We start from the raw sequence: 27085 nt of genomic DNA on the forward strand, positions 1-27085 counted from the left end.
CCTTGACCGCAATATTTTTTCATCCTATTTCCTCTTTCCTTGCTGTCATGTAAACATTCTTAAAGAAACAATATAGATAAAACCTGAGACATTATTTTTTATTTTTCAGATTTAGAGACTTCATATTTTGGCTTTGAATGGGCAAGAGCCATAGCATTTCTAACATTGTACGTGACTTCCAGTGTTTGCATGCTCCAGAAGTCAAGACAATGTGCAACTGTGCTTACATGGGTTTCTCTGTGGAAGGTCTCCCATGAAGCTGACTCATGATGCTGCTGCAATCCAGGGTAGGGCTGCAGGTTTGTGTGTAGGGAAACCTCACTTCAACCTCTGCAGCAAATGCAAGCTTAACACTTCCTCTCCTACAGCTGAACTCCACTGAGATTGGCAGGAACCTCACAGGTTCATACTGTGCTCACAACATAGATCTCTTTTAGGTTTAATTTGTGATAATATATAATTTATGCTTACTCTACCCATTCCTGGAAATATTTGCAACAAAATACAGCCTCCAGACATTTTCCTAACCCCACTTGGTCTTCCTTTCTGTACAGTACTCAAGAATCTGTCAGGGTCTCTCCAGTCCTCATGACTTTTCAGCTCAGAATTTAAAATTCATGTGTATTCTCCAAGAGAGAACAAGTCCAGATAGAGGAACATTTTGTATTTCAGATACTCAGATGTTGGACTGCTGAAGAACAAGATGGCAGAGGAACAGTTATGATTAATCAGTGCAGTAAATACCACTGTCAATAGCACAACAAGAGAATAATAAGAATGGGGAAAAATGGATTAAACTTCATAGCAACAATATTCAAATAGGTTTCATCATACTTTGTGAAGAGGACTTCCTTTAGCACCAAAACTCTGGAAAGCACATAAAGGAATGTGTTGATGTGGGTACATAGGGTGGCTGCCCTGGGTCAGGCCACCTGGCCATTCTCTCAGACAATGCCTAAAATAGAAAACTTCAGGACCATGACAAATCCATGTAAAACAAATCCACTAGTCTGTCAACCTCTAACAATTTGCATCTAAGAAATTGCTCCTGTCTTATAAGCAATTTCTTCACAGATTTCAATTTCATGAGTATGCCTGGGTTCTCCTCAAGCCCTGGAGCACTGTGAGCATCCACCACTTCCTGGAGAGAGGCGTTCTAGACCTTAACAACTCCTTCTGGGAAGAAGACTGCTCTGGGTTTGGTTTGTCCACAAATGATACTCTCCTTAGACACCAGTTAATTCTTGTGCCCAAAATTGTGAGTAGTATGTTCTCTCTCTTCTGTAATATTGATGATCTTATAGACAGCTGCATCTCCTTCTCACTCATGTGTTTTCCAAGCAGAAAAGTTCTAACCTACTTAATCTACTTAATCTTTTCATATGTTTTTTTTTTTTTTGTTTTTTGTTTTTTTTTTTTTTTTTTTTCTACAGACTTCAGGTCTGAAAACAACTGAATTCAAACAGACTTGATAGTGTGCCTAATTTAAGGACAAAACATCACTTCCTAGATGTAGATGCAGGAAAGCAGCTTATTAAGTGATCATAGCAATAAAAAACTGCCAATTAAATTAATGTGTCATGTTTTTCCGTTCAATCACCAACACCAGGAATTGTAATTTTCATGAATGATGGTCTCTGGCATGACTTATAAAATTTTTGGAGAAGTATTACAGTGAAATGATCTTAGGCACAAGATCTACGAGTCATGAGGTTTGGTTTTGTGGGTCAATTGACAGTATGTAAGCAAGGAAAAAAGTGATATTTGTTATTCTGCCAAAAAATTTGCTCAAATTCATTGATGTCACATAATGCTCACTGCAGTTGCTAAGTGTGCAACCCAGAAATGTGGAATGCCTAGGTTAGCAGTGATTGAGATAGAGGAACTATACTGATACTACCTTTCCAAAGTATCATTAGCATTACTACTCTCAAAGAACTGTTGAAAAAGTGGTGCAGGTTTATAAGTAAATATATATACACCTACCTCCATTTTGGAAGGACCTGCCCTCAGTGTTAGTTTAACTGGTGTGAAGTTAATTTCCCTTGCAGAACTAAGACTGCCTTTTCATTCCCTTTGAGTGGTTTCCCACAGAAACTTCCAGTCCCCCTGGGAGGGTGGCAGCGTGGTGCTGGCCCCGTGCTCCCTGCACTGGGATGCATGGTCCTGCATTGCCCTTTCAGCACCTGCTGCGTGCGGGTGTGAAGGACTTCATTGAAAGGAAGGCTCCATTTTTCAGATAATCCAACTTGCTCTGGAGGACTGCTGTGCCTTCATCATTTACTCCTCCTTCACTCTGTGCATTATCAGCACATAATCAATTTTGACTTTGCATTTACTTCAGAGTACTGATAGACAATGCCTTCGAGTCATGAAAACTGGGTTCCTGTAAAGCCCTCTCTTGCCTTTGCCCCCAAACAGTTCCTCATCAGCACTCACCCTCGTTAGCAACAACTTTTTGAGACCTGTCAGTTAGCCAGTCCTTAATCCATCTAAGGTGTGTCCCACTGATCCCAGAGGGTGCTATTTTTAAACAACAGAGAACTGCAGTACCAAGTCAAACACCTGATGGCATTTGAGTAATGCTATATCCAGCTCAGAATTGGATCTTACAAATATGCAATTGCAAGAAAAAAGCAAGAACAGTCTTGTCTGACAAGAGTTGTATTTGACATGGCTACTTGAATGTCAGGGATCACTTTTCTTTAATATTTCACTGTTTCTCACTAGTAAGTGGTGAGCACCATTCCTGGTGGCTTTGCTTGCTAATAAATCTGAACATTTCAGTAGCTTTCCCCTGGTGTTTTTAGTCTGGACATATCCTTAGCCTGAACACCTCTTCCAGCTCCCATGTTGGTTGTTGCTGTGCTGGAAGGTTTCTCCTTAGTGTCGTGTCCCAGTGATTTCTCTTAATTCACCTGATACAGAGTGAGAAACACCGCATTGTACATCCATTCGTACCTCAGGCGCACTGATCCATACTCAGCGCCTTCACTTGCCAGCTTTACTAGTGCTATCTAAGCTATGGAAGATATTTACATTTTGTAAATGCCTGCCTATATTTAGATCACTGTCTGGTGGTGATATCTGCAGTCACGGTGAATGGGGCCACCTAACAAACTGTTGAACCATGCAGTTTATTTGTGTGAAATGTGGTAAATTCACAGAGCTCACCTGTCCCCTGGCCTCTGAGCTGCTCCCTTGAGGACCACTTACATTCCAAAGTGCTGAGCAGCTTACTGCAGGCATATTTTCAAAGCCACAAAAATGTTTCCTTTTTCACCCCAAATTTCACCCACACATGCAATGTCATTAGCCACATGCATATTAAAAGCTCTCTTCTTTTTCTCATTTTTTTTTTCTTTTACAGAACCACACTTTCTGCTTTTTATTTAGCAGTTCCTTGTCCTGATTACCCATAGCATTCAAGTTCTCCACAGTCTTGCATGCATCCCTACCAGACAAGGGCAAAGTCCATTATTCACACTCTACAAAGAGATTAAGTGCTCACTGCTGGCAAAACAGGTGACTGACTTGTGTTCACCAAGGTTTAGAGTAATGACAGGTAGACCCCATTTTTCCTCTTCCCATGACACTTGTCTCCATGCCAGACAGGCGTACAACTAAAACCATGATCAGCCAGAGTAATGAAGAATGAAATCAAACTCTTAAAAAGCCTTCTGATGCAAATATTCATATTTGGATGTTGTTTTCCTTAAGTATTCAGTGGGGTGCCCTTAAAATTTACACTGCTTTTCCTCATTTGCCATGGTAATTATGAAAGCAAACAGAAACATACTGACAACAGTGTACAGAAGTTCCAGCCACCAGGGACAGAAGTTTTCTTTCTGTATGCCTAGCATCCATCACAGAGCACTTTCATAGATTTTGCCCACCAGGGTAAGATACTGCAGCTTGTTTAGTACATTTTTACACTGATAACTTTAAAGGGAACATCAGTCTGAACTGAAATGCCATCTTTCTCTTTTTCTAAAGCAAATCTGTGCAGCTTTTGATGACTGACCTTATTTTTGCCAACCAATGGCAGATGAGAAATATCTAACTTATTATATCATGTGACATCCTGGTGAAGCAAAGCTTACATTAGAAATAAACTTCTCTGTGCTCCGATAAACATCTGCAACTGTCCAAGCAGAGGCAAAAAAGTCGCCTCAGAAGCTTATATGGACAACCTGCTGCTCTGCAGAGTGTGCAAGCCAGAAAGTCACGCCATTGGCCCACACTCAGGTTAAAACAAGGATGAACACTCTTGATGCTGAAGTTGGATTCTTTCAATCTAATTCATCACATACAGTACTGTACCGTGTTTTACTTGTAGCTAGCCTAGCAGGCAATACAGACATAGAAGCCATAAAGGAAATATATAGAGAAAATGCAGGTCCAGGTTCTCAGGGCCTCCTTGCACAGCTGCATGAGCCTCCTCTACGAAGCTACAATACTCCAGATAATAATTTTATATTCATAATGGCCTCATTGGTGTGAAACACAAAGCACCAAGAAGCAGGCTATCTGACTTACTCTGCTGAAAGGCTGAAGGACATCTTGTGGAATAGAAATAGATGTTGCTTGGCTTTCTGCTACATAGCAGGCAGAAGAAGCCATTTTTTTCTTTTTTCTTTTTTCTTTTTTTTTTTTTTTTCTTTTTTCTTTTTTTTTTTTTTTTTTTTTTTAATTTGACATAAGTTTTCCAGAGCTATGCACAGCAGCAATATGTTAAGCAGTTCTGCAGCATGGTTCTCCCATATTTATTGCAGCAGGAGTCCCAAACCAGAGGCAGTGATGAGGGTTAGCTCTGGGTGAACAGCTCCAGTCTTTCTATTTGGGGACCTGGCTATGCCTACACCGACATAAAACTTTGAAACAGATTAAAAAATGAACCTACTTTCTGCTGCTTGACAATTAAATGCTTATAGTATTCCCCCTCCACTCCCAACTGCCACCATATCACATAATACCATCTGATGTTTTTACAGGGAAAATATTTTAGAGAGGAAAAAAGAAAAAGAAAAAGAAAAGAAAATACAACAGTTTGCTTTACATCTGGTTATTCTAGATCTCCACGGGCTGTCTGGCAGAAGAGTGGACGTACAGAAAACGGCGTGGAACAGCACCAGTGGCAGCAGCAGCAGCAGCCATGCCTCTAACTACAAAGGACGCCCGTGATCTCCATGGGCTGCAGCAGCAGCTCAGAGCATCTGTTGATATTTGGAGGTGGGGTCAGGGCTGTGCCCCCTGCTGCAGACCTCCTGCGGTCCCTCTGGGGACCGGGTGCTATGACAGGAGGGTGTCGAGGCAGCCATGTGGGCTGGCAGAGCCATGCCGGGCTGCTCATGTGGCGCACCGGTAGATGAGCTGGCAGTTTCTGTGTGCCAGGGGGGATGTGGTTTTACCAACACCCGGGCTTGATCCCCACCCCCCCAGGCATCCCTGCCTACAGTCTGCGGTGGCGGAGATGGTGCCTCTCTAGGAATTGCAGCATGAAATGTGAAAATGAAAGTTTTGGTTAAAATGGGGCAAAATGCTGCCTAGACCTCACCCCCGGGAGGACGCAAGTCAGCAGAGATGCAAGTTGGCAGAGAATTTGCCTGAAACCATGTGCTGAGCTGACAGCTTAACTAGTACATCAGTTAATTACATGATTTTGATAATGTGCTGTTTGTATTCGACTGTGTTAAAAACTAGTAATATCAGCATCGCTTCCTGCAGTAAAAGCCGCCCTGCAGCAGATCCTTTTTGTTTAACTTCTCAATCAGCTCAGCTAACGCTCCCACCGCATGAAAATACCCTTCTCAGTGGAGCACTGATTTTCTCCCGCAACCTCCCCTCCTCCCCACTTACTCCCTCTTTTCTTTTCCACCATCAATCTTACAAGTGTGCCACTGTGCATTCGCATTTCTCTTTCTGCACGTGTCAGCTCTGCGCACTTCACCAGAGCCCCCTTCCCCAGCCAAATCCTGCAAAGCAGGCTTTAACCACTCGCCTCCCAAAAGGGGAGCTCCACGCACAACTTGGCACCCGAAGGCTCCCCAGCCACGCTGCAGGAACGCTCCCCCGGCCACGGACAAAAGAGCAAGTAAAACGAAGCTGACTTACTGCTATGGCTTGGAGCCTTTCCTTGTGCAACTCTGCTTCCGCCATCCTGGAGAAAAGGACACAGGAGAAGAGAGAGGGGAGGTAGGAGGAAAAAATCAAAAACACCACACACTGACAAAACAAAACCAAAAAAAAAAAAAAAGACCAACAAAACCAATGCAGAGCGTGCACTGCAGTCACCCGGGGGAACTGGAGTAATAGTGAAGAAAGCTGAGCTCCTGTGTAGTAGCCAGCCACTTTTGGAGGCACTGCAGGCTGGCTCACGGCAGGATCATTTCAGTCGCTGGACCAGCGCCTGCCTTGCTGCCTGCCTCCCAGCTGTATTGCTAACTGCATTTCATTGCAGCTTCTGTGTGCTGTTGCTGTCACACAAGCCATGTATGCACTCTCCCAGCAGCTGAGCGCAGGGATGGCTCGCATGGCTATAATTTTTTGCCTTGACGTCTCAGCTCATTTGCTCCTCCTATGGAGCGCTGGGTCACGACAGGAGCTCGACATCCGCGGAGTGCACAGTAACCCAAGCCTGCATGACTGCAGCAGGGGAGCAGGCAGCATCCCCGCCGTGCAGCGGGGCTGGATACAGAGGGGAGCACGGAGGAGAAGCAGAGAGGAGAGAAGCACGGCTGCTAGCAAGTGCTGCAGTCACACAGCACGCTGCAAACGCTGCTGCAGGGCAGCCTGCAAGAGCAGTCGTGACAAGCAGATGCAGGGGGGGAAGGTGTTTGTGCATTGGACACCGAAGCTCTGCATTGGCATCCAGCACTCTGAGGTCACAGAGCTGCACGAGGGAGCTGCTCGGCTGGGAACCCAGGATGAGCAGCAGTGGGGAAGGGGGCAGGAAGGAAAGGAAAGGGAGGCTGGAAACAGCACCATTAGGGCACCCTTTGGATTTAGCTATTGCACCAGTTCTGCATGTTTCAGCTGCCATCCTCTGTGATTTTTACATGATCTCCCACTCTCCTTGTTTTCTCATAGACGCTGAAGATAACATCCTCTCTCCCAGCCCCACCCCGCTGGGTGCTGCAGCAGAGGTGAGCACAGGGTTGCCCTGGCAGAGGGGCTGGTGGGGCCGTCCCTCGGAAGCAAGCTCTGCAGCAGATAATCACAATTTCACAACCACTTGCTGATGAGATGGCGAAGCTCCTCTGTCCTGGAGGAAGCAGTCTAGAGGTCACCCCATTTCCCGTACCCCTGCCCCTCTGTGTGCCATCCAGCCTGGCATTTTACCCCTCTGCTGGCAGCATTCCTCCCTCCCAGATACCCTCCAGCTCTGTCCCACTTCCAGCTCCAGGATGTGCCACTGGCTGCAGACTCCGTTTCAGGCAGCTGCTTCCACAAGTATTTCCACCTCCTGGTCCCATTTCCCTGACTGGTGCCAGCCTCCTTGCCTCGTGACGGCATATCAAAGTGACTTCTTGCCTAGCTCTGCCTTTGTGAAAGAGGTCCTTTGTTGCACAGAACATTCACGGAACATTATATAACCCCAGTTGTCTCCGTGCCCAAAAAGTCAAGTTTTATTGCCATATCTGAAGTGAGGTGGTGCCTGTGAGTGGGCGTCAGGGTGGGCTCACAGCTATGGGAAATGCAACACCACCAGCTTAAACTGGGATACCCTTTCAGTCTTCCAGCTTGGCTTAAATAATCTGTTGGATAACATCTGGCAAGTAGCTTATTTGCTCACTTTCAGCCTTTTCTTTTTATGCAAAACCTCCTTGTTTTAAAATTTAATTTAATTTAAATTTTTTCATAAAGATATATGTATTGCTGTTTATATTACTACAGCTGGTTTTGAAGTGCCCCATCACACAGATCCAGACATCCATACTCCCACATGTGCATGGAGAACTTACACGGGCAACTCCTACCAAGACTTGCAAGTTATGAAATTAAATCCCTTCAATACCCTTCTCATGTTCTGCTGCCAAGCCTTGCCCCAGGGAGGAATTCAGCTATGGGCTGTACCCAGCCAAGGCCAGGGAATGCTCCAGCGCTGGCTGTGGCTGGAGCTGGGATGGGGACACATCCACCCCACGACCTGCAGTCATGGCAGGTGCTGCCAGACTGGCACGTGAAGTGCACCACACTTGGCCATCTCCTCTTTCCTTCCACATGGCACACCCTCTACAAAGCATTGAAATGTGTTTATGTGTATTCAGGTTACTTTTATTTAAGTGCATGTGTGTATCTCACTTCTGATGTCAAACCTCTGATAGTTCATGAAGCACTGTGAATGCAGCCAAGCTGAGCATGGCACTCACATTGTGTTTATCCCCTCTCCCCTTTATCTTGCAGGTTATGGGAGCATCGTACAGAGTGCTGGGGCATGCCTGGCCAAGCAAAGCATGAGGCAGGGCTGTGCACCTTTGCTTCATTTGCCAAGGAACAGCCATACAATGGATGTGTGAGCATCTGAGCATGCTACTGGGCTGTGGAACTGAAAGGAATTTGTTAAAGCAAGATGTGCAGCAGCACTGGTATCAAAAAGAGTTGATAGAGCTGTGCATAATGATCTTGTTTCTGAGAGTCCAAATTAGAAGCTTTTCACCATTAGCAGCATCAGGGCTCTGATGTGGAGCCAGCACTGGTGGTGGAAGCGTGGTCCATCATAGATCAGCACAGCTGGAGGAGACCACTGTACAATCATACAGGAGTTGTGGAGGGTGTGGTGATGTCTGCCAAAGTGAAGCCTCCTTCACACAGAGCACACCTGGGTGGAAGGACCTCTGTGAGGTGACAACTGGCATGACAGAGGCTATAGGGCACAGCGCCTGGGGACTTCTGGTGAGTTAAGACAGCTTAAAATCAAACAAAACAAAATTCCATTTTTACTTTTTTTTTTTTTTTTTTTTCCATATTGGTTAAGATTTTTGTTTCCAGAACACTTAACTATATCGTTAAGAAATTTCCTAAGGTATAAAGAAAAGAAAAGCGGATGGGGGATGTGTAGGGAAAGGCAAGAAGCTGCTAGAAAATTGGGCAAGTGAAAGGAAAGAAGCATTTTAATGTACTTCGTTCAGTAGCTAAAAAAGGAGGAGAAAGGAAAAATACCACTATTATTTTCAAATGTCTATAAAAAGACTGTTATTTTCACCACAATTTTCAAAAGAACAAAACCCACTAAACCTTAATAATGCATGAATTGCATCCCACTTCCATACAAAACAGACTTTTATTTTTATTTCTTTGGACTTGGATGTAGGAAACAATCTGTAGTCCCTGCTCGTTGCTGGAGAGGATCCTGAAAGCACTCTGAGTTATGTGTCGCCCGAACTTTTGATCAGACAGACAAGTTAAATAGTGGAAATTGGGTTCTGATGTCTCTCATGGAGCTGAGCTGGGCTAGGAAAGGTTCTACTTAAATCACCCATGCTTATTTTATTTTTTATTAATAACTAAGGTCAGGCTTGTCATTTTTCTGTACACGACTGGAACCCTTCTCCATGATGCCAGGCACCTTGTCCTCAGGGCAAAACCCTTGGCTCCACATCCTGCTGGCTGTCAGCAGGACTGAGTCAGTCTAAGAAGCCAGACTTTGGCCCGAAGACTGCGTGAGAAAGGCACACGCACGCACATGAAGGTCAGGACCAGCGCCTCAGCCGCTGCCAATGTATCGACATATTTTTGTGGTGACAAGTTAGTGGTTGGATCCTGGCAGCGGCTGTCAAGAAAACACAGAGCGGGGAGGGAAAACAGGCTTCACATTTGCATTTCAGATTGTTTAAGAGAAGATGCTTCTGGCTCTTAAAATTACCACATGCCAGCGTGTTGCATTGTGCTACACTAACACTGCGCTGGCATCCTCACTATTGTCAAGCGTCCCTCCCCGGGGCATATTTGAACCATATTATTTTCATCTAAGTTGAAATTCTGAGGTTCCGTTAATCTGTTTTTTATCTTCCTTACCAGGCTCTGGCCTCTGATGCTAGATTAAAATAGGTCAGGAATGAGAAGTTTGTCTGCACTTTTAGATCCTGAGCCCATCATCCACACTTGCTTTGTGGACACACAGTGTCTCGCACAACGCAGCCCTTGAAATTTTTGGCAGTGGCACCATCCAACATTTCCAGAAAAGGCTACTCCATCTGCAGCTTTAATATGGGCTCTCAGCCCCGTCAGACAACAGGCTCTGGCTGTCATCCCTCCTTCCGTCATCTCCGCTCCCCTGGGGTGGGCACAGTGGCTGCAGCCCCGGAGTTGTGCTCAGGGCCCTTGGAAGCTCAGCAAAGCTTACCACCATGGGCCGTGCCCCATCCTGAGGAACCCTGGAGAAGAAGGCAGCTGGAGCTGGGATTCACTCACACACGTTGAAAGGGAGGCGATGAAGAGAGGCAGAAGAAAACACCAAGAAGTGGAGAGCTGGTTAAACCCTGTCCCTACCCCAAAATCAAGATGCTGTAGTGAACTCCTGAGCATTAACTGAGTCCTCACCCTAGGTCAACTGTCCTTATCCTCGTTGTACCCTATTATATTTTAAAATTCATTATAACAGACTTAGTTTACCTGGAGTTGTTTCCCTTACCCTTTCTTTCTTTTTCTTTTCTTTTTTTTTTTTTTTTTTTTGTTTGTTTGTTTGTTTTGTTTTGTTTCAGTTTCACCACTTGGTTTCAAGACTTGGAGATGAAGCACACACAGCAGGATATGGCATTGTTTGGGAATTAAAAAGCTAGAGCTCAGGTCTTTGTTTTAAACCTTCCCAAGACAGCAGGCTTATGAATAGGTAAGCTGTCATTTATTAGTATGTGCAGTCTATACATTTTTTCCATGTTTGCTTCATTTCGTTCTGCAGCAGCACCGAGCTGTCACTGACCAGACAGGTCTCCACGTGGCCATGCTTGCAGCAGAAACACAGCTCATCCTGGTGTACCCCACTAGGCACTGTGAGTAGCAGTAGACCCTTAAGAGTCTCCACAATGCAGATGTGTCCTGGTCAAATGCTGCCTGTTATCCGCTGAGTGCTGCTTGCCTGTGGTTCTGCTGGTAGCAGGGTTATGGACAAGAAGCGTTGGCTCTTCTGAGGCAGTCCTGCTGCTGTGCTCAAGCAGCCCTGAATTAGCCTGAGGTTGTTCAACACCTTCAGTCCCTGGCAGGACTAATGAAGCAAGCAACAGAGAATCCCCTGACAAGGGTTGCAGGTCAGTAAGCCAGGGAATCCTGTTTGCAGCTTTCCATGAAGCAGGGAAGAACAAGAAGAGAGGATACCCGTCCTTCACCTTTATTCCTACTTCCCTTTCTTGGCAGCTGGATCTATCTGGAGCTTCCCAGGTGGTACAGCCCTAGCTCCCACCCTCGGGAAGGAACAACGACCCTGTCTCCTCAGGGGAATTCAGTGCTTTCTGCTGGCATTGTGCCTTGCTGCAGGAGCCTCACCTGGACCCTGGGCAGCAAAAGGGGGGACCTGCAGAGCGGAAGCATAAGGCAGCCTTTCTCAGCTGCCTATGCTCTCTCTGAATTCGCACAGAAATAAAGCCTGGTTAGCCCTTACTTTATGCTTTCCACTCTCGGTACTTCGCTTGCCACCTCGCATCCTGCTGGGGCAGAGAGGTGGAGAGAGCAGTAGTGTTCCCAACATTAAAGTACAGGGCAGAAATATATTTGTAAATAGACAAGTCTTCACTAAAAAGGGACTTTCTTGGATTTTTATTTCATCAGGGTAATGATGTCACTGAAATAGGTCACCACGCATTAAATGCACATTCCTCTGTAGCTATGAATGAACTGAAGTTCATTCTGAACTGAAGCTGTCATGTCCCTCACATGAACATTCAAATATTAGTAGTTGTAGCAGAGATGTTCCTTTTAGCAGCATTTATCAAACACCGCATAGGTGGTATTTCACTGTTCACCAAACACCACATAGGGTATTTAGGTGAAAGGGTTTTCTCTTCAAATATGCAAAACGTTTTCTGCTGAGGTTTGTGTTAGGAAATTGGAATTTGCTTCAGAAGGGAGATAGTAGTGCAAGAAGTCACCCACAGCTCAGCTGGTAAAAGCTAAAGCAATGAAAATAACCTGCTGCCCCAGGAGGTAACTGGAAACTTGTGGAAAGAGTACTGGCCCAGAACCAGAAGATTTGGGTTTTACTGCTGCTCTGATCACAACTTTGCTATTGTTCCCCCATATATAACAAAAAGATAACTATATGCCTCCATTCTAAAGACCCTTTTGTCTCCAGGCCCTGTTGGCCCTTCTTGGTTTGGTCTCCTGAATACAACAGGATCCTTTAAGAAAGATTGGCATTATATTTGCAGCACCATGCTACCTGAGGCAAAATAAGTAATAAAGATTCCAGTCTATAAGGGTAGCTTTCATCTAAGGCTAAATACCCAGGAAATTCACAGTAGCAGGCCTTCCTCCCAGCAAAAGAGCTGCATAGAGAGGTGTTTGCAGCTTGTCTGCCTCAAGGCTGTAATTTATAGATAGGCATTTCAGAACAGTCCATGTTAACTCCAACACATTTTAGCAAAGAGAGATCTGGAATTTTGTTTTTGTCTCTTTGATGAAGAGGAGTTTGACTCCATGTATTCAACACTCTGGCCTCTGCTTCACACTGTGGCAGAACGTCACTTAGGAGGAAGCCTGTGGATACAGAGAGTGACTGGCGACTGTCTCAGTTGCAGCTGGAAGTTCAATCCGAATTTTGAATCAGTCTGTTTCAAGTTCAGATCGGTTCATCCAGCTTCAGTTGTTAGTGAGGGAATTCATCATGTTCCTCATAGCCTGAGGCAGCCGCGAGGTGCCAAGGCTCTGCCTTGGACCTGCACAGCACACGGCAGCATGCATTATGCAAAGGCATGGCACTGCATATGTGAGAGTGATGTCTTCCAAGTATCATTAAGACTTCTTTCTTGTCCTCATTCCCACTTTCAGTGTTCAACTCAAAGCTGTGCAAGCATGCTGTGATGTCCCTTTGATGGGAAAGTTATCCCCGGCGGTGCCTTACTCAGAGCACCTGGGAAATAAGTATGCAGCACTCCCTATAATGCTTTTCCAAGATTAGTGTTATGGACAGCAGATATAGATGGTGAGAAAAATCATAATCAAGCTTCCTGAGGAAAATTAGAGTTCCACTGACTTCCTATTACAGCCAGTCTAATAGGATTATTTTAACTTTAATGTTATGAAGTGCAAATTGCAGAACTGTTTTACATTATATTGTACAGCACAAACAAGCCTCACTTAAGATGAGATTATTATTAACCTGGTATATCTGGCATGCAGCTAATTAGGAAATCATCTTTATATCTTGCACCTCTACCGTACAAATGTCTGGTAAGTAACATTCAAAAGATACATATTCATTGAGCCTGGTAGTCAGCTGTTCCTAGGCTGAAATTTAATGCTGATTTACAAAACAGCCTAAATGATTGACATCGTCTTCTACTAATTTTAGCGGAAAATGGTTCTTAATCCTCTAGACTGCTATGAAAATCCCTGTCAACATGTCTACATTTTAAGCTTCTGCTTATATTCCAATTTTGGAACCTGGAAGGGAGTACAATGCATTATTGTTTCAACACTAATCAACCACCTGACCTTTTGAACAAAGATATTTGGGAAGAGGCTGAATGCTTTAATGATGTCCTAATTTAGTACTTCTTAGTACTAAATTAGTACTAAGTAGTACTTAGTACTTAGTAGTACTTTAGTACTTAGTACTAAATTAGTACTAATTTTAGTACTTCTTAGATGTGGCAGGAATGAGAAGAAAGAGGCCCCCTGTGAGGCTGAGTTTGGTTTATAGCATGCAGGTAACACAGCAAAGCCTCCCATAGTCATGCACTTTGGGCACAAGCTCAGCATAAAATAAATTGTAAGAGTAAACATGTAAGCAGGACTCTCTGAACGAATGTAAGAGAAGGAGACACATCAGGTTGTCAATTTAACAACATAATATTATCATATTTATTTATTTATTTATTTATTTATTTTCTTGAATGATTCTATTTCAGAACTAGAGCTTTACAGATTTATCCTTGGAGGTTTGAGTCCACATGGTGAAGGTGAAAAAAACCCACCGGTTCAAGTCTGCTTCTGCCACTGTTCTGTCTTCAGGGTGTAAGAGTTTGACACTCTCTTGTAAGGACAGTGGAGGATCAGTGCTTTATTTATGAGTATATAAAGAATGAATGAGATAAATTTAATAAAAAGTACATCTTTTCTTCATGTTACAAAATGGCATCTTCTACTCTGAGTATTCTTTCTCATAGAAAACATTTTTTTCTCCTTTTTTTTTTTTTTTTTTTTTTTTTTTTTTTTCTCCTGTGTTTTCCCTCAATTTCTTTTGGTGATCAATTTATTTTGATGTTGAGATATTATGGGCAATACAACATTTCCATTTTTGATCTTATGGGCACTAAGCAAAGGCATGCAGAGTGCTGTACTTTCTATCTGCACCAGATCTATTAAGGTAACTTAATTTTCTCCATATCCATGACTGTTCCTGTCACGGAAAAAAAAAATACACTTTTTAAAGGCTGATAAAATACTTTCAGTTGAGATTTGGCAGAAGGCAGAGTGTTTGTTGATATTAGTGACCAGGCAATCACACCATACAGTTTTATAACTGTTTCAGGATGCTTCTAGCGTAGGTAAACCTACATATACATGTTTACAGCAGAAGCCAGTGTTCTATCTGAAGTATGATGGCAGTGGGGTCACAAGAACCCTGGACATGAAATGACAACCTCAGCAGATCTCCTGTTGCCAAATCACTAACTGCTAAGCACAGATTCAGCTATACTGAACACACAAGTCTTGATGCTGAGGTGTCATTAAAAATGACCACACTTCTTTGAAAACTGGAACCATATGAAAGAAGGAACTTTTAAAGTTTTATTCTGAGTTCTCATATTTCAGATCTATCCAGCAATTTAAGTAGTATTTTGTTGTTGTTGTTTACACACGTGGAAAGATGTAGAAGTGTAACAAATTTTGCAGCTTATTTCACATGGAGCATGTAAGTGACAATTTCAAGCTCCTAGTATTTTATTTGAATAACAAGTTTATATGTCTCCAAATCAGTAATGCTACTTAGAACACAAACCTTAACCCAAACAACAGAACATTTTATTTATTTGTGTAGATCAATAAGAAGACATTCTGAACATGCAGTTCCTAATGAAGCTCTGACAGCGTGCAAATATTATCCTTTCATGAAGATGTTTTTTTGCCTGCAGTTTGTTTGCTCTTTTAATATGGGCTTCTTCATACTGGGACTGCTTGTTTTGTGGTTGCTTAGGAAGGGTGACCATTAGCTGAACTATATCTGATGTGGTATAGCTTCACTTTCAAAAAGGTAAGTTAATGTTTAGTGCTTAAGAACTAATGATAGTCACAAAACAGTGAAAGCTTATAAAATTTAACTTGCACACAAGATACTCATTATTTTTTATGAGATAGAGAGATTAAAAAGCACTTACTTTTTATTTGCTGAATTTCTCAAAGGGTTTGAGTTATTTCCTAAAAATAAGATATTTTCTGAAGAAAGTATTTTGTACCTTGTTGTACTTTTGTACAGAGTAAATGGGGAAATATAAACTCGTAAATGATGTGATGCATTTTTATTTTTGTCCAAATAAAGGTTTGGCAACCTGCTTATTAATCCATGTGAAATAATACTACTTTTCTTTGGAGTTAAAAATCAGACCTTGAAGAACTGCTGTGGATTTGATTTCCCTTCCAAAATACCTTGTTATTGAACTCAGTTGTATATGTTATCAGCCAAGTTTACAGCCCTCTATTGGTTTATATTTAGTTCTGACTGCCAGTGGTATACCGCATCAAGGAGTTCCACAACTTAGTTCCAAAAAGTGCTTCTTCTTAGTAGCTTTTTTTTTTTTTTTTTTTTTTTTCCTTTTTGTTTTGTTACATTCACTGCACATTTTGGATCCAAAACTATCAGAGTTTTGATTTAATACTCCAGGCTGCCCATCTCATCCCATGATGAAAGTGTACCAGCTGTGAAATTTTACAATGGGAATGGTTCCTGCAATCGATCTATGAGTATAATTTTCCCAAACATCACAGAAAACCCAATAGTGCAAAAGCAAAGTGTAGCTCATTATCTTCTGGAGTGAGGCAGAGAGGAAGAAAGATGGAAAACAAAAGGAGCATTCTTGATACTTTGAAGAGAAGCAGAGAAAAATAAGTTAATAATGGAAAAATGGAAAAAAAAAAAAAAAAAGAGGGTTTTATTTGGATCAGAGAACTGGCATGAGCTGTCACATTAAAATGATGTTTGAGGAGAAGCAGAGCAAGAATTTTGGACTGTTATTTTTGTGTAGAAGATTCTATGATAACCATTAGCTTTGCCATTAGCTTTGCTTTTCTTTACCTGGTGTGAGCTGCAATTTCATCAGCTACAAAGCCAGAGAGTTGAACAAAGTAACACTGCAAGGAGGGAGCTGGAGATATCTTCTGGCATTGTCCATGCCAGAGAACACTGTGAATATAAATGATTTTAAAGGCTTTAAAAAGGTAGCTTAGTTAATTTTGGAAATCAGCATCTGCAACTCAAATCTATACCTGTGTGTGCCCACCTACATGAGGAGCTCTGCATGCATCCACAAAGTCTTCTCCCTTTTGCTGAAAAGCTCAGCCTGTCACATGCCTAACTGAGTAACCTATGCACCACAGCTACTGCAAACACTGCAGTTTTTAAGATTAATTATTTTGTGCTCTTTTGGCTGTGGATAAACCACTCTGTGATGGCCAGTACTGTCTATGACAAGGGTAGATGGCATGCAGTGCAACGTCTTGCTATGTGTACCCCCACATAGGGCTCCTTCCCCCCAGACTCAAGTGCTTGCATGCCCCAGCGTGGTCTCTGCCCATGTGCAGCCCAGACGGCTGTGGTGGGAGACTGGGAGCCCTCCTGGGTTCCCACGGATGGCTCTTTCCCATGGCTTATAACCCAGGCAGCTCTCAGAGGGGATATTTTAAGGCCAAGCAGAGCATACTCTGCTTTCAGTGGTTTGTACTCCTCATTTCATTACTTTAGCCCAATCAGAGTTGCTAAAATAAGACTCATATGCACACTGAGAAAACAAAAGAGGTGGAAAAGTGCCTGCTGCCCTGACATGGAGTCACTATCACCACTGCTGCTACACATCCTGGCAGAGTGGGAATGGACCAGGAGCCACTTGTGGCTCTGGCACATCAGATGCCCCCCAGAAAAGCACCAGGTCCCACACCTCCCAGGGCATTGCCGCTGTACCGAGGCCAACATGAAAACCAAAGCAACTCCCTGAAATCAAACCAACCAAGGACATGCACACACACAAGATTACAGCTCTGCAATCCCCAGCCTTGAGCCCAAGACCACACATTTTTCACCAGGTGCCAGGACAGGGGCTGGAAGGGCAGCGGGTCGGGGCGGGGAGAATAACGCAGCCCTGGCGCAGGGAATGCCGTGGCTGTGCTGGGTTCCCAGCAGGCTGGCGGTTGGAGGGGCTGTCGTGTGCCTGTGCTGCAGCTAAAAGGCCTTATAAGGCAAAGCCTGAGCAAACTGTGAGGCGGGCTGAAGTGTTCCTCAGTGCTGAAAAACCTCCAGGGAATGCACTGCATACCCCTGGCAGAGATTACGGCATATTTTACAGCAGGCTCATAGAGTAACAAAGCAGATATTGTATCTGAGTTTTGGGCTCTGCAGGCTACTCTCAGGAAGAAAATTAAGGTCTGGTCTCCTTTTTGGGTTCACTTCCCTGCAGTGGGACAAGCTGAGTGTCACTCATTAAGCCTGTCCTTAAGATGACATAAAGTTGCACTTCAAGCCTTCCTCTGGAAAGATATTCTCCATGCAGAGGACTTATTTGGAGACTTCAGTGTGCTGAAGGGTGGGTGAGACAGGACTGGTGAAGCCATCACAGCTCTCAGCACCGGTGGTGAAAGGAGCAGACCTTAGCCATATAATTAATCTCCATGGTAAGCCAGCCTGGCTTTGCCACCCTCTGTCTTGCGGGGTGTCACAGCCTGTAAAGACACAGCTTCCTTGCACCCTCTTCACAGACCCGCAGGAAAAACACTGCAGATTTGGGTGCAGCATACAGAGAAAACAGGCCTGGGCCTGTTCCTTCTCCAGCTAGCGGTGTCCTTGCTGAAGATTCACAGAATGACAATATTAAAAAGTAAAATACAGGACGGTGAATAAAATGGCTGCACCATGGCACTCAGAGCAGATCCATGTGGCTGTGGGTCTGAAGCAAGCACAGCTGTGTCATCCCTTGTGCACTGGAGGCAGGGACGAAGGGCAAATATCTACCATTGAAGACCATCTGCCTCAGCACCATCCTTTTCTGCTGGAGTTAAAAGGCGTTTGAAAGCAGAGCCTGAAAACACTGCCTCTTGCTGCCTTTTCTTACGCTTTGTTGGTTGCAGCTAGCTGCAGCTTCGAGTAGCTTTCAGTTTTCTCCCAGCCTGGCTTTGCTGAAGCTTGAGCACGTACTTGGAGGTGCTTACTCACAGAGCAGTGAGCCATGCCAGAAGGACGTGGGCCATCTCCTTCTGCTGCCAGCCAGATAAAACTGCTGCCAGTTGAACAGCTGCACCTCTGGATGCCCACAAACAGGCAGCTTCTCTGGAGTTTTTCTGTCAGTTCTGCTGTTTGCATGCTCTTGCTGAAGCATGTTTACTGCTCCATCCCTTTCATTGTTATTTCCTGATGTTTTAAAATTAACCTTGTCATATTTTTTTTTCTTTTTAATTCTGTTTCTACCCAGATGCCTGTTTACATTATGTAGGTGCTGAACTAGCATATACATGGACATACAGGGGAAAAAGTGTGTTTGGCCCCTTGTACAAAGTGAACAGAATTGTCCAAAGTGAATAGAGTTATCCAAAGAACTTTTATTAATTATGAGTAAAAGAAAGGTGTGGATGCCAGTGTAGAAAGATTTTCAAAAAGCAAGATCAATGAGCTGAGATTTCTTTTCTTCCTCATACCAAGAAGCTCCATGGAGGTCACCTTGCTCCAGCTGAGCAGGAACTTTTAACTGAATGCCCGCTGGGTACCCTCTGACTCTCCCCCTTGTGCATGAGCTGGTTTGATAGGTGTCCATGCAAGAGGGGCTTTACTTCTAGCAAGCAGACACAGCAGTTGCAGTTGATAACCCATTCCTGGATATGAAAGGTAAGACTGGAAGTACCTTGGACACGTCTGTAGTCCAATTCTTTCTGCTAAGACAAATTCAGGTATAGTGGGACTGAATCAGTTACAGGAAGTCATTCATTGTCATGGATACAAAAGATACACAAAGAAACCACTTTATTTTCAACTTCATGCTTGAATTATGCAGGAAATTACATTGTGCCAACCATCTTTGGCAGAAGACAGACTTACACTACCTAATTTTTGGTAGGACACGAGATGTCTGCAAATCAGTCCCGAGAAGGTCATAGTGAATCAGCAGCCATCTAGAGTGGCTAGGCTATAGGGGCTGAAGGAGGAGCTGGTAGAAAAGTTTTTTATATGCAGAAGACAACTGACAATGACTACAGTGGGGTCCAAAGTACCATTTGTATTGTAACCATAACAAAAACTAAACATTGTCTGAAAGTATTCAAACTTTTCAGCAAATTAATTTTGACCATTAACCTACCCTTTTTTGTATGGCTTACCGAAAATGGATGAGTACTTGACCTGGCAGGCACTCTCATAAAAACAGTCTCAAATGAATATTGCAGAAAATCATACTGAAATTCGTCAGCAGAAGAGCGTTCTCATCAGAGACATATGATCTCTAGGAAATGCCTTCTCTCAACTACTGGATAATGGTGGTGACCAAAAAACCCAGACAGAGCCATAATTATTTTTAAAGACAGCTGGTAAAGGCAAGTGAGTAGAAAAAGTATAGAGAAAAGCAGTGTAAGCAAATACCATGCAGAAGAAAAATGCATTCAAATCAGAACCAAGTTTGGGGATGTCAACTCAGTGCTAAACTAAAGGTCAGAGGAATCAAAGAATAGGATTTAACACAAATCCTCCACTAGCTGAGGCAGATGTAGCAGACAGGTCAAAGCCTGTTGTTGAGGTTGGTTCGGGCCAGTGACTTGAAGTATGTCTCAATTTGAAGTGTAACATACATGACTGCCTGTGTCTCGCTAAGGGCATGCAAAGCTTTTACCAGCCTCCCGGAGCAGTCCTTTTGTGGTGTAAAATAAACTCCACACTGACATAAACTGCTGACACTGGAAACTTCTCTGCGTCCTCCTCTCTGCCTTATCCACAGACTTTTTTTTTTTTTTTTTTTAAATCTTCAGCATCATTATCTGTAGTGGTAATGAGAAAAGAAGAAAAGAAGAACTGTAATAGTTTCCAGAGCTTGCAGGAAGAGGTGGCTGAGTGCCAAAGAAACTTTATTTATTTATTTATTTTTCCAGAGAGTAATATATTAGACTGCTGGGATATGACTTTGCTTAATCCCCTTGTGTTTACAAATAGCAAATGCCAAAGAGGTAAGCTAGGCAGCTCCATGATGTATATTTGACTCACAATAGATCTTTGCTAATGCTGCCCTTGACTGGTGTCAAAACTGTGAATGCAAGGATGATCCAGAAGCTCCAACACCATCTTTGTATGCTTCATAGGTAATGCCTATAATGCCAATTACTACCTTGTAATTTTTGCCATATTGTTTTGAAGAGATAACATGCTCCCTAAAACTGATGTTTCTCTGCAAATACCTTGTGAGGGCAAAGGGATCACTGAGCAGACTCTGCCTTGCTGATGAGCAGTTCATAGCCCATGCCTCCTTCAGTTGTGCTGTTCTGGTCTATGAGAATGAGCTGAACATTCTTTTCTAAGCTACCCTGCACCAGACACCATCGATGGGCATGTATCTAACAGAGAAGCTCTGATATTTGTACCTGGGATTACTTTCTGTAGAGGTACAGAACAATGTTATTTTTTTTTGGAACAATGCTGTGACAGCACACTATGCTCTCAGGCTAGTGTTGGCTTCGGAGCAGAGAGACCTGACTGTGAGTGAAATTTTATTGAAAATATCATTACTGAGCTGACTAACTGCAATGCTATTAGAGGGAAAATCTGCATGGAGGGATGAATTGCTGTTTGTCTGCTTTATGATTCATTCATCTGATTATGCCAATTGAAACAATTTGCTGCAGTGTCTTTTGTACACAACCAGGAAACACAGAGGCCCTCAGAGCTCCAGCAGCTCTGTCATTTTCAAGTGGCTTGGTACCATTTGAATCAACCTGCATATAATTAGACTCCAAAGTGTCCCCCATCACACAGAGAGAGACTTTTCCTAGGAAAAGTAAATAAAGATGTGCCTGGTCAGATTTGCCCAGTGCATGTAAACCAGCCTGTGATGCTGCTCCTCTTAGCAGCGAGCCCATCTGCAGTGCTGCAGCAAGGCTCGGGAATGAAACATGCCCACCACAACAATGGCATTTCTGCTGTGCAGACCTTCATGGGTGACGTTGAGTCCAAAGGGACTCATGTCCTGGCATGCAAGAACCAGTGCAGTAATTTCTCCCAAAGCAGAGTGGTTTGAAGTCACTGTGTAAATGGGATGCAGGAAACACTGTGCTCGATTGTGCTTATCCCTCACCCGGAATCATCTGGTTTATTTGACAGCTTCTGTGACTTGGTTTTGAGATCAAGGAAGTCAGTGGAGCTCTACTGATTTAATCTGGGGCAGCTGCTAGAAGCTCAAGGGTTTGGTTTGCTGGCTCCTATCATCTCCCAGAGCAGTGGCCTAGCCCTGGATGTGCTGGTAAGCCACTCATCAGGAAACACTACAGAAAGCCCTCAAAACATACAGCCTTGTAGCTGGCTATTCCTTTCATGACTAGATCTTTCTATGTGTCCTTGTTCTTGCCAGATAAGAGCAGAAGATCTCTTTTAAGTGCTTCTTGGCTGACACTGACCTCTCAATAGACAGATAAAAAGTAGAGAGATTTCCTCTTACTGTTTTTCCTCTTCCCATCCACAATTGTCACTTATCTCCCCAGCTAAGCCAATTATAGTGCCTCAGAAGTATGCCCGAGAAGAAAGGGAAGAAGCCAGACAAACACCAATTGAATTTCCTACGTGCACTGTACAGAGGTTGTTTTGTTTCAGTGACAGAGCCATTACTCCCTTGTGCCACTAGTGACTCAACTGCAGGCTGAGCCTTGTGAGCCAGTAAAAATGATGCAATATTCCTGAAAATCCATCAGGGACTGCAGATACAGCATGAAAGTATTGATTTCGTTATCGAGGAGCCCAGCCTGTGCTCTGACCTTCTTTTCTGCTTCAGAAATCTGCAAAAAGGGAGAGGAGAAAAAGAAGAGAAGGGATGGGGAGGGAGGAAAGAGTAAATATAAGCATCACTACCGTTGTATAGATAGCTCATGCCATCCCTTCATTGATTAAGAAAAAGCTGGCATTATGTGGATCCGAGGAGCAGCCCAGCTGTGAATTAATACTTGCAGTGTGCTGAGCACTGCCTACATGTTGAATGAAGTGCTCCAGAAGGCTTTCAGTCTAAGGAGGGGGCTCCTCTGCAGCAAGGAAACCATGCCTGTGCTAGCTTAAATACACCTAACTTGGGCAATAATACACCAAGGCATCTGCAGTACAGTCTCAAGCATTAGTTAGCCAAGCAGCTCAGCATCGTTTTGCACAGATGTTCTGTTCTTACCCAGAACAGTTAACACAAGGAAACTGTGGGCATGATCCTTATGCTGCAGCCCCATCTTCCAGTTGTGGTTCAGGTGACAACAAAGTGAGTGGGAATGAAGAGCAACAGCAGGGACTCAGTAGTCTACCAAGTCCAGGATTCAAACGAACTGTTAGCTAGTTTGGAGTAGGTTTTAATGAAAGCAGCATGTTGCCAGCTGCGGATCAAAGCATTGTCAGGTCCATGCTATAACAAATCCACACCAGCACTGCTTTGCTCATAGACTTGAATCAGCAAACCTGTGCCAGTGAAAAAATCTAGAGCCAGTGACTGTACCTGGCAAAACTGTTAGAAAAATTTACACCAGTATCAGTGCATGAAATGAGACCAGCTGAAGCATATAAGGGCTTTTACTAGAACAACAATTGTGCAGAGCAACCGTATCTGTTACTAACAGAGCAGTTCTAGCAACATCTTCTAGTGCAAGACCACCCAGCCATAACTCCTTTAAAGATTGTGTTTTATTGAGTGTTCCTGGTAGCTTCAACATTTCCATAAAATAAGTCATGTCTGTACAGCACTGCCATTCCCTGAATATTGTGTGATATTGGAGGAGGAAGGAGTGTATAGAGAAAAGGAAAGGGAATGAAGTGATGATTTTATAACAGCCTCTAAACACTGAATGAGAAAAACTCCATTTTCCTAATTATCTCACATCACAGCTGATGAATTCAATTTATGTGAACATTTGTATTAATTATGTTTTGAATGCAGACCTAGAAAGCATGTAGAAGTTATGTAAATGTGAATGTATAATCTGAAAAAAGTGTGGTTTTGAAGATACATCGCTTTAGCTGTCTGCACATTCTTATGTGGGTAATGCCAAGGATAAAGGTTTCTCGCCTTTCCTTTTTAGGTGCCTAAACTGGGATCCATGAAAGTGCCTAATATGCAGTTTTATCAGGCACCTTCTTACTCAAAATTGGCTTCTGATCTTAAGTATCTTTAATTAGAAAGCATCACTCACAGCAAAAGCCAGTCCTACAGCAAAGCTGTAAAACTGCATCTGAAATCTCTTCTTCAAATCTGGTGAGACAGTGTTAACAGGGTATGGTGATATTTGTAGAAGTCCTCCCTGGACACAGAATCCGAAGTTTCTGAAGTATGTCAGACCACAAGTAGAACTGTAAAAGTTTTCTAGTTTTCTAAGTAAAATTCTGGGCCAATACTTGACAGTCAGGATAAACAAAGATGATTGGCATTAACAGCAATTAAGAACTTAAATGCCCATAGTAAAAAGCAAGCAAAACATCTGTTCAATACCTGATGAAAGGGGTAATGTTATTTTGAGGGCTAGTGGAGTGGCTGAAACACTAGTCCAAATCAAACTTGAGGAAGGCACTTTTGCAGTCTACATTTTTTTTCTTCATTCCTTGTTTCAGCTTGTTCAGCCATGTAATGTGTAAGTATGTTTCTCCCTTCCTGTCACATCAACGTAGCAAATTCTCTATATTAACAATCTATCCTATTTAATGAATGAACATTAAGACTCCTCGAAACTTTTGTGAAGTTGCTGCATCTAACTATGGCTGGGGCCTCATCCTCTTAATCAGAATGACTGTGGTCTTTTCCTCTATGTACATCTCTTCTCAGACACAGTCAAGTATCCTAGGAAATGCTTATTGATTTTTTAAGGGTTCTTTGGCCTCTTTTGCTTTTTTGTGTTTTTCTCATACTGATTCACCACCCCTTCAATGAATTCACCACTATCTGGTGAGAAGCTCGGGATCAGCCTATGTTACTCTATGGAGTACTGACTTGGGTTGCTCTTACTTGTCCCCTGGGAGGTGTTGCTGCTGAGTCTTCAAGTGGACCTGTGGAAACGATCCTTCCCCTTCATTTATAGGAACCTACACACTTTGGACAGTGCAATACGGCCACCTGATGCCTAAAATCCCTGCTCCAGTTTCTAAGAGAAAGCCTCCTTTTTCCAAGTTTCTCAGCTGGGATGGCTGAGGGTGGTCGATCCCGGCTACAACATCTGGGTACATCATTGTTCCACATCCAAGCAGGATGTAGCAAATGTGCTTTTTTGCAAAGGACATCTTACAGTCCCATCCACGCTCCTTTTCCATGAGATCATCTTCATTAAAACATCAAAAGAAAATTCAGTTACATCATTTCTTGTTGAACACAGCAGCTCCCCAATTAGGGCTATCTAAGGCTAAGCAATTGCGAGAGAGTCAGGTCTTAAATACATGAAGACCCTTTAGATGTCTCAGAAAATATAAGTGAGCACTGATCATTTTAGCCAAACACTTATGCCCCTTTCCTACGTTCTGATTTGCTTCTGATGTGATGCAAAAGCAGCACTGTCTGAGGCATTTCAGAGCTGCTTCCCTGTGATGTTTTAAGTTACTATTTTTTATTATTTTTATTTTTTCTGAATTCAGGTGTTCCTGACTTCTGAGAAGCAAGATATTTCTGTGATTTTTACACTAAATTCTTAAATTGAATTTATAATAGAAGAATTTTTGTTTGGATAGATAAAGTCTGTGTGCATAATTGTTCTAGCCCATCAGCTTTACTGAAATAATTGTACAACACATGCTTTGGAAGCAGAGAAGGAAGTTTATTCTTTTGGCATATTTCTTAGAAATGAATATGATATCCACATTTCCCAAAGGAAATAAACTTATGTCTTCTTCTTCTTAAAGACGTCTCTTAGCGTATATTAAAAATAAAAGTGCAAATAAGCCAGTATTTTAGAGCATACAGAATAGAAACAAGTAATATGAGGCAACTTAGAGTATTTTGGAGATTTAGGTCATTTGTGGTATCTCAGGTTAGTCACACTAAGTCTTTTCTCATCACTTTAGTCAATTTAGTTCAGTGTAGAATTGTTTATTACCAAGAAATATGTTTATCTTCTTTCCAGAAATAAATGCTGGCATTATCCAATGAAGGCATTCCATTTTAACTGTAAATTCCTCAATTTGCAAGAATTCACTGGGTTCTTTGCACTTTAAAGCCACGTTGATAACAAAAACCGTTGTTCTGATTAGAATCCATTATTTAAAAGGTTAAATTCTGTTTTCTTGACCTATTTTTAATACAATGAGACTCAGTCCTCTCTGCAGCTTTGCATATGACAACAGCCCCAAAGCACGGTGCCTAATAAAGAATTAAATACTCCATGTCCAGTACCCGCAATATTAAAAGCATTAAAACTATTACTTCCCACTCTTATCCTTGTTTCTCCACAGCACTCTTCATGTAAGAAACCATTTTGTTGATGGGGAAAGGGCAGTCAGATCAGCTGGGCAAAATTACATCCCCAAGGGAGTCACATAATGCAAGAACAATGGTGCTGGGTCAGCCCCCAGGGCTGTAGCCTGGTGGGCCATAGCAGGCACTTAGGGAAGAAGACGTGTATTAAAAGGACAGTCAGATCTGTGAGAACTTGCTCTGTAGGTTTGAGTCTGCTCCTACAGGCTTTGTTTGATGCATTCATTGCTCATGCTAGAAAAGCCAGGGTAGAAGCTCTCCCTTTCCATTCTCTCCCAGTGATTTATGGTTCATAGACTTGTATAATTCTTCCCCCAGTTCATCTTTTTCCAGGCAAATAAGCAATCCCAGCAAGGAAAAATCTACCTCTGTGGTCATCTTTCCAAGCCTTCTTTCAATCTCCTCCAATTAGTGGCAATATTCCTCCAATTTTTAATCACAGGCTACCTACACATATCTTTACAAAATGTGCCATGGGATCTTAGCATTTCCATATGAGTAACTTCTTTCAGATGCTGTTTTTTTTTTTACATTGCTCTGTGTCTAGAGTATGTAAGCAAACAAGTTGGTGCTCTGAAGCAGCAAGGTTTTCCTTTTGCTTTTTTCTTACCTAACAGCGGGTAAGTAATCCCATTAGGCAGGGATATGTGAAGCCCATGAAGGTCTGCTTGGTGTCCTTGGAGGTCTGCATTCTGCTTGCAGCCTGGCTACATGATGCAGCTTCTGCAGAAGATGTGGAGCCCCAGCCCTACCCAAAAGGGGGCTGCATTGGTGTAATACAGCCCTCTTATTTGTGTCCTTTTCTTACACTATTCAGATCTACATCAGGACTGAAAGTAGCCTGCTATATTCACACTGATAATCATGCTTTCCTCATAAGATTTAAGAACCATTTTAAAAAATAGTCTATCTGAGATCCTGAAGGAAAAGAGTAACTCTTGTGGAACTTTCTAACACTTGCTTCTGTGCTCAAGAAAAGCAGATTTGGGGCCATATAGGGAAAAATATTAATTTTTAACATGTTTCACTTGGCTTTGACTGACTGTAAAGTAGCAGTA

The 27085-nt window shown here is 42.9% G+C and overlaps 1 protein-coding gene across 7 annotated transcripts in view; it reads right to left on the reverse strand.

The window, feature by feature from the left end:
- The window catches only part of PALM2AKAP2 (PALM2 and AKAP2 fusion), a 262326-nt gene extending 255815 nt beyond the window's left edge, over positions 1 to 6511 (reverse strand). For 2 of the 7 annotated variants that reach the window (XM_084504528.1, XM_084504526.1), the window contains exon 1: positions 6115 to 6507. In XM_084504528.1, coding sequence (XP_084360654.1) covers positions 6115 to 6159 — 45 coding nt within the window. In that variant the 5' untranslated portion in view covers positions 6160 to 6507. Of the gene's footprint in view, positions 1 to 6114 lie in introns of all 7 variants that reach the window. The other 5 variants (XM_084504529.1, XM_084504527.1, XM_084504519.1 and 2 more) reach the window with 4 other exon arrangements.
- Positions 6512 to 27085: the final 20574 nt, after the last annotated feature.

The sequence above is a fragment of the Aythya ferina genome, assembly GCF_964211825.1.
Source record: "Aythya ferina genome assembly, chromosome: Z".
Classification (NCBI taxonomy): Eukaryota; Metazoa; Chordata; class Aves; order Anseriformes; family Anatidae; genus Aythya; species Aythya ferina.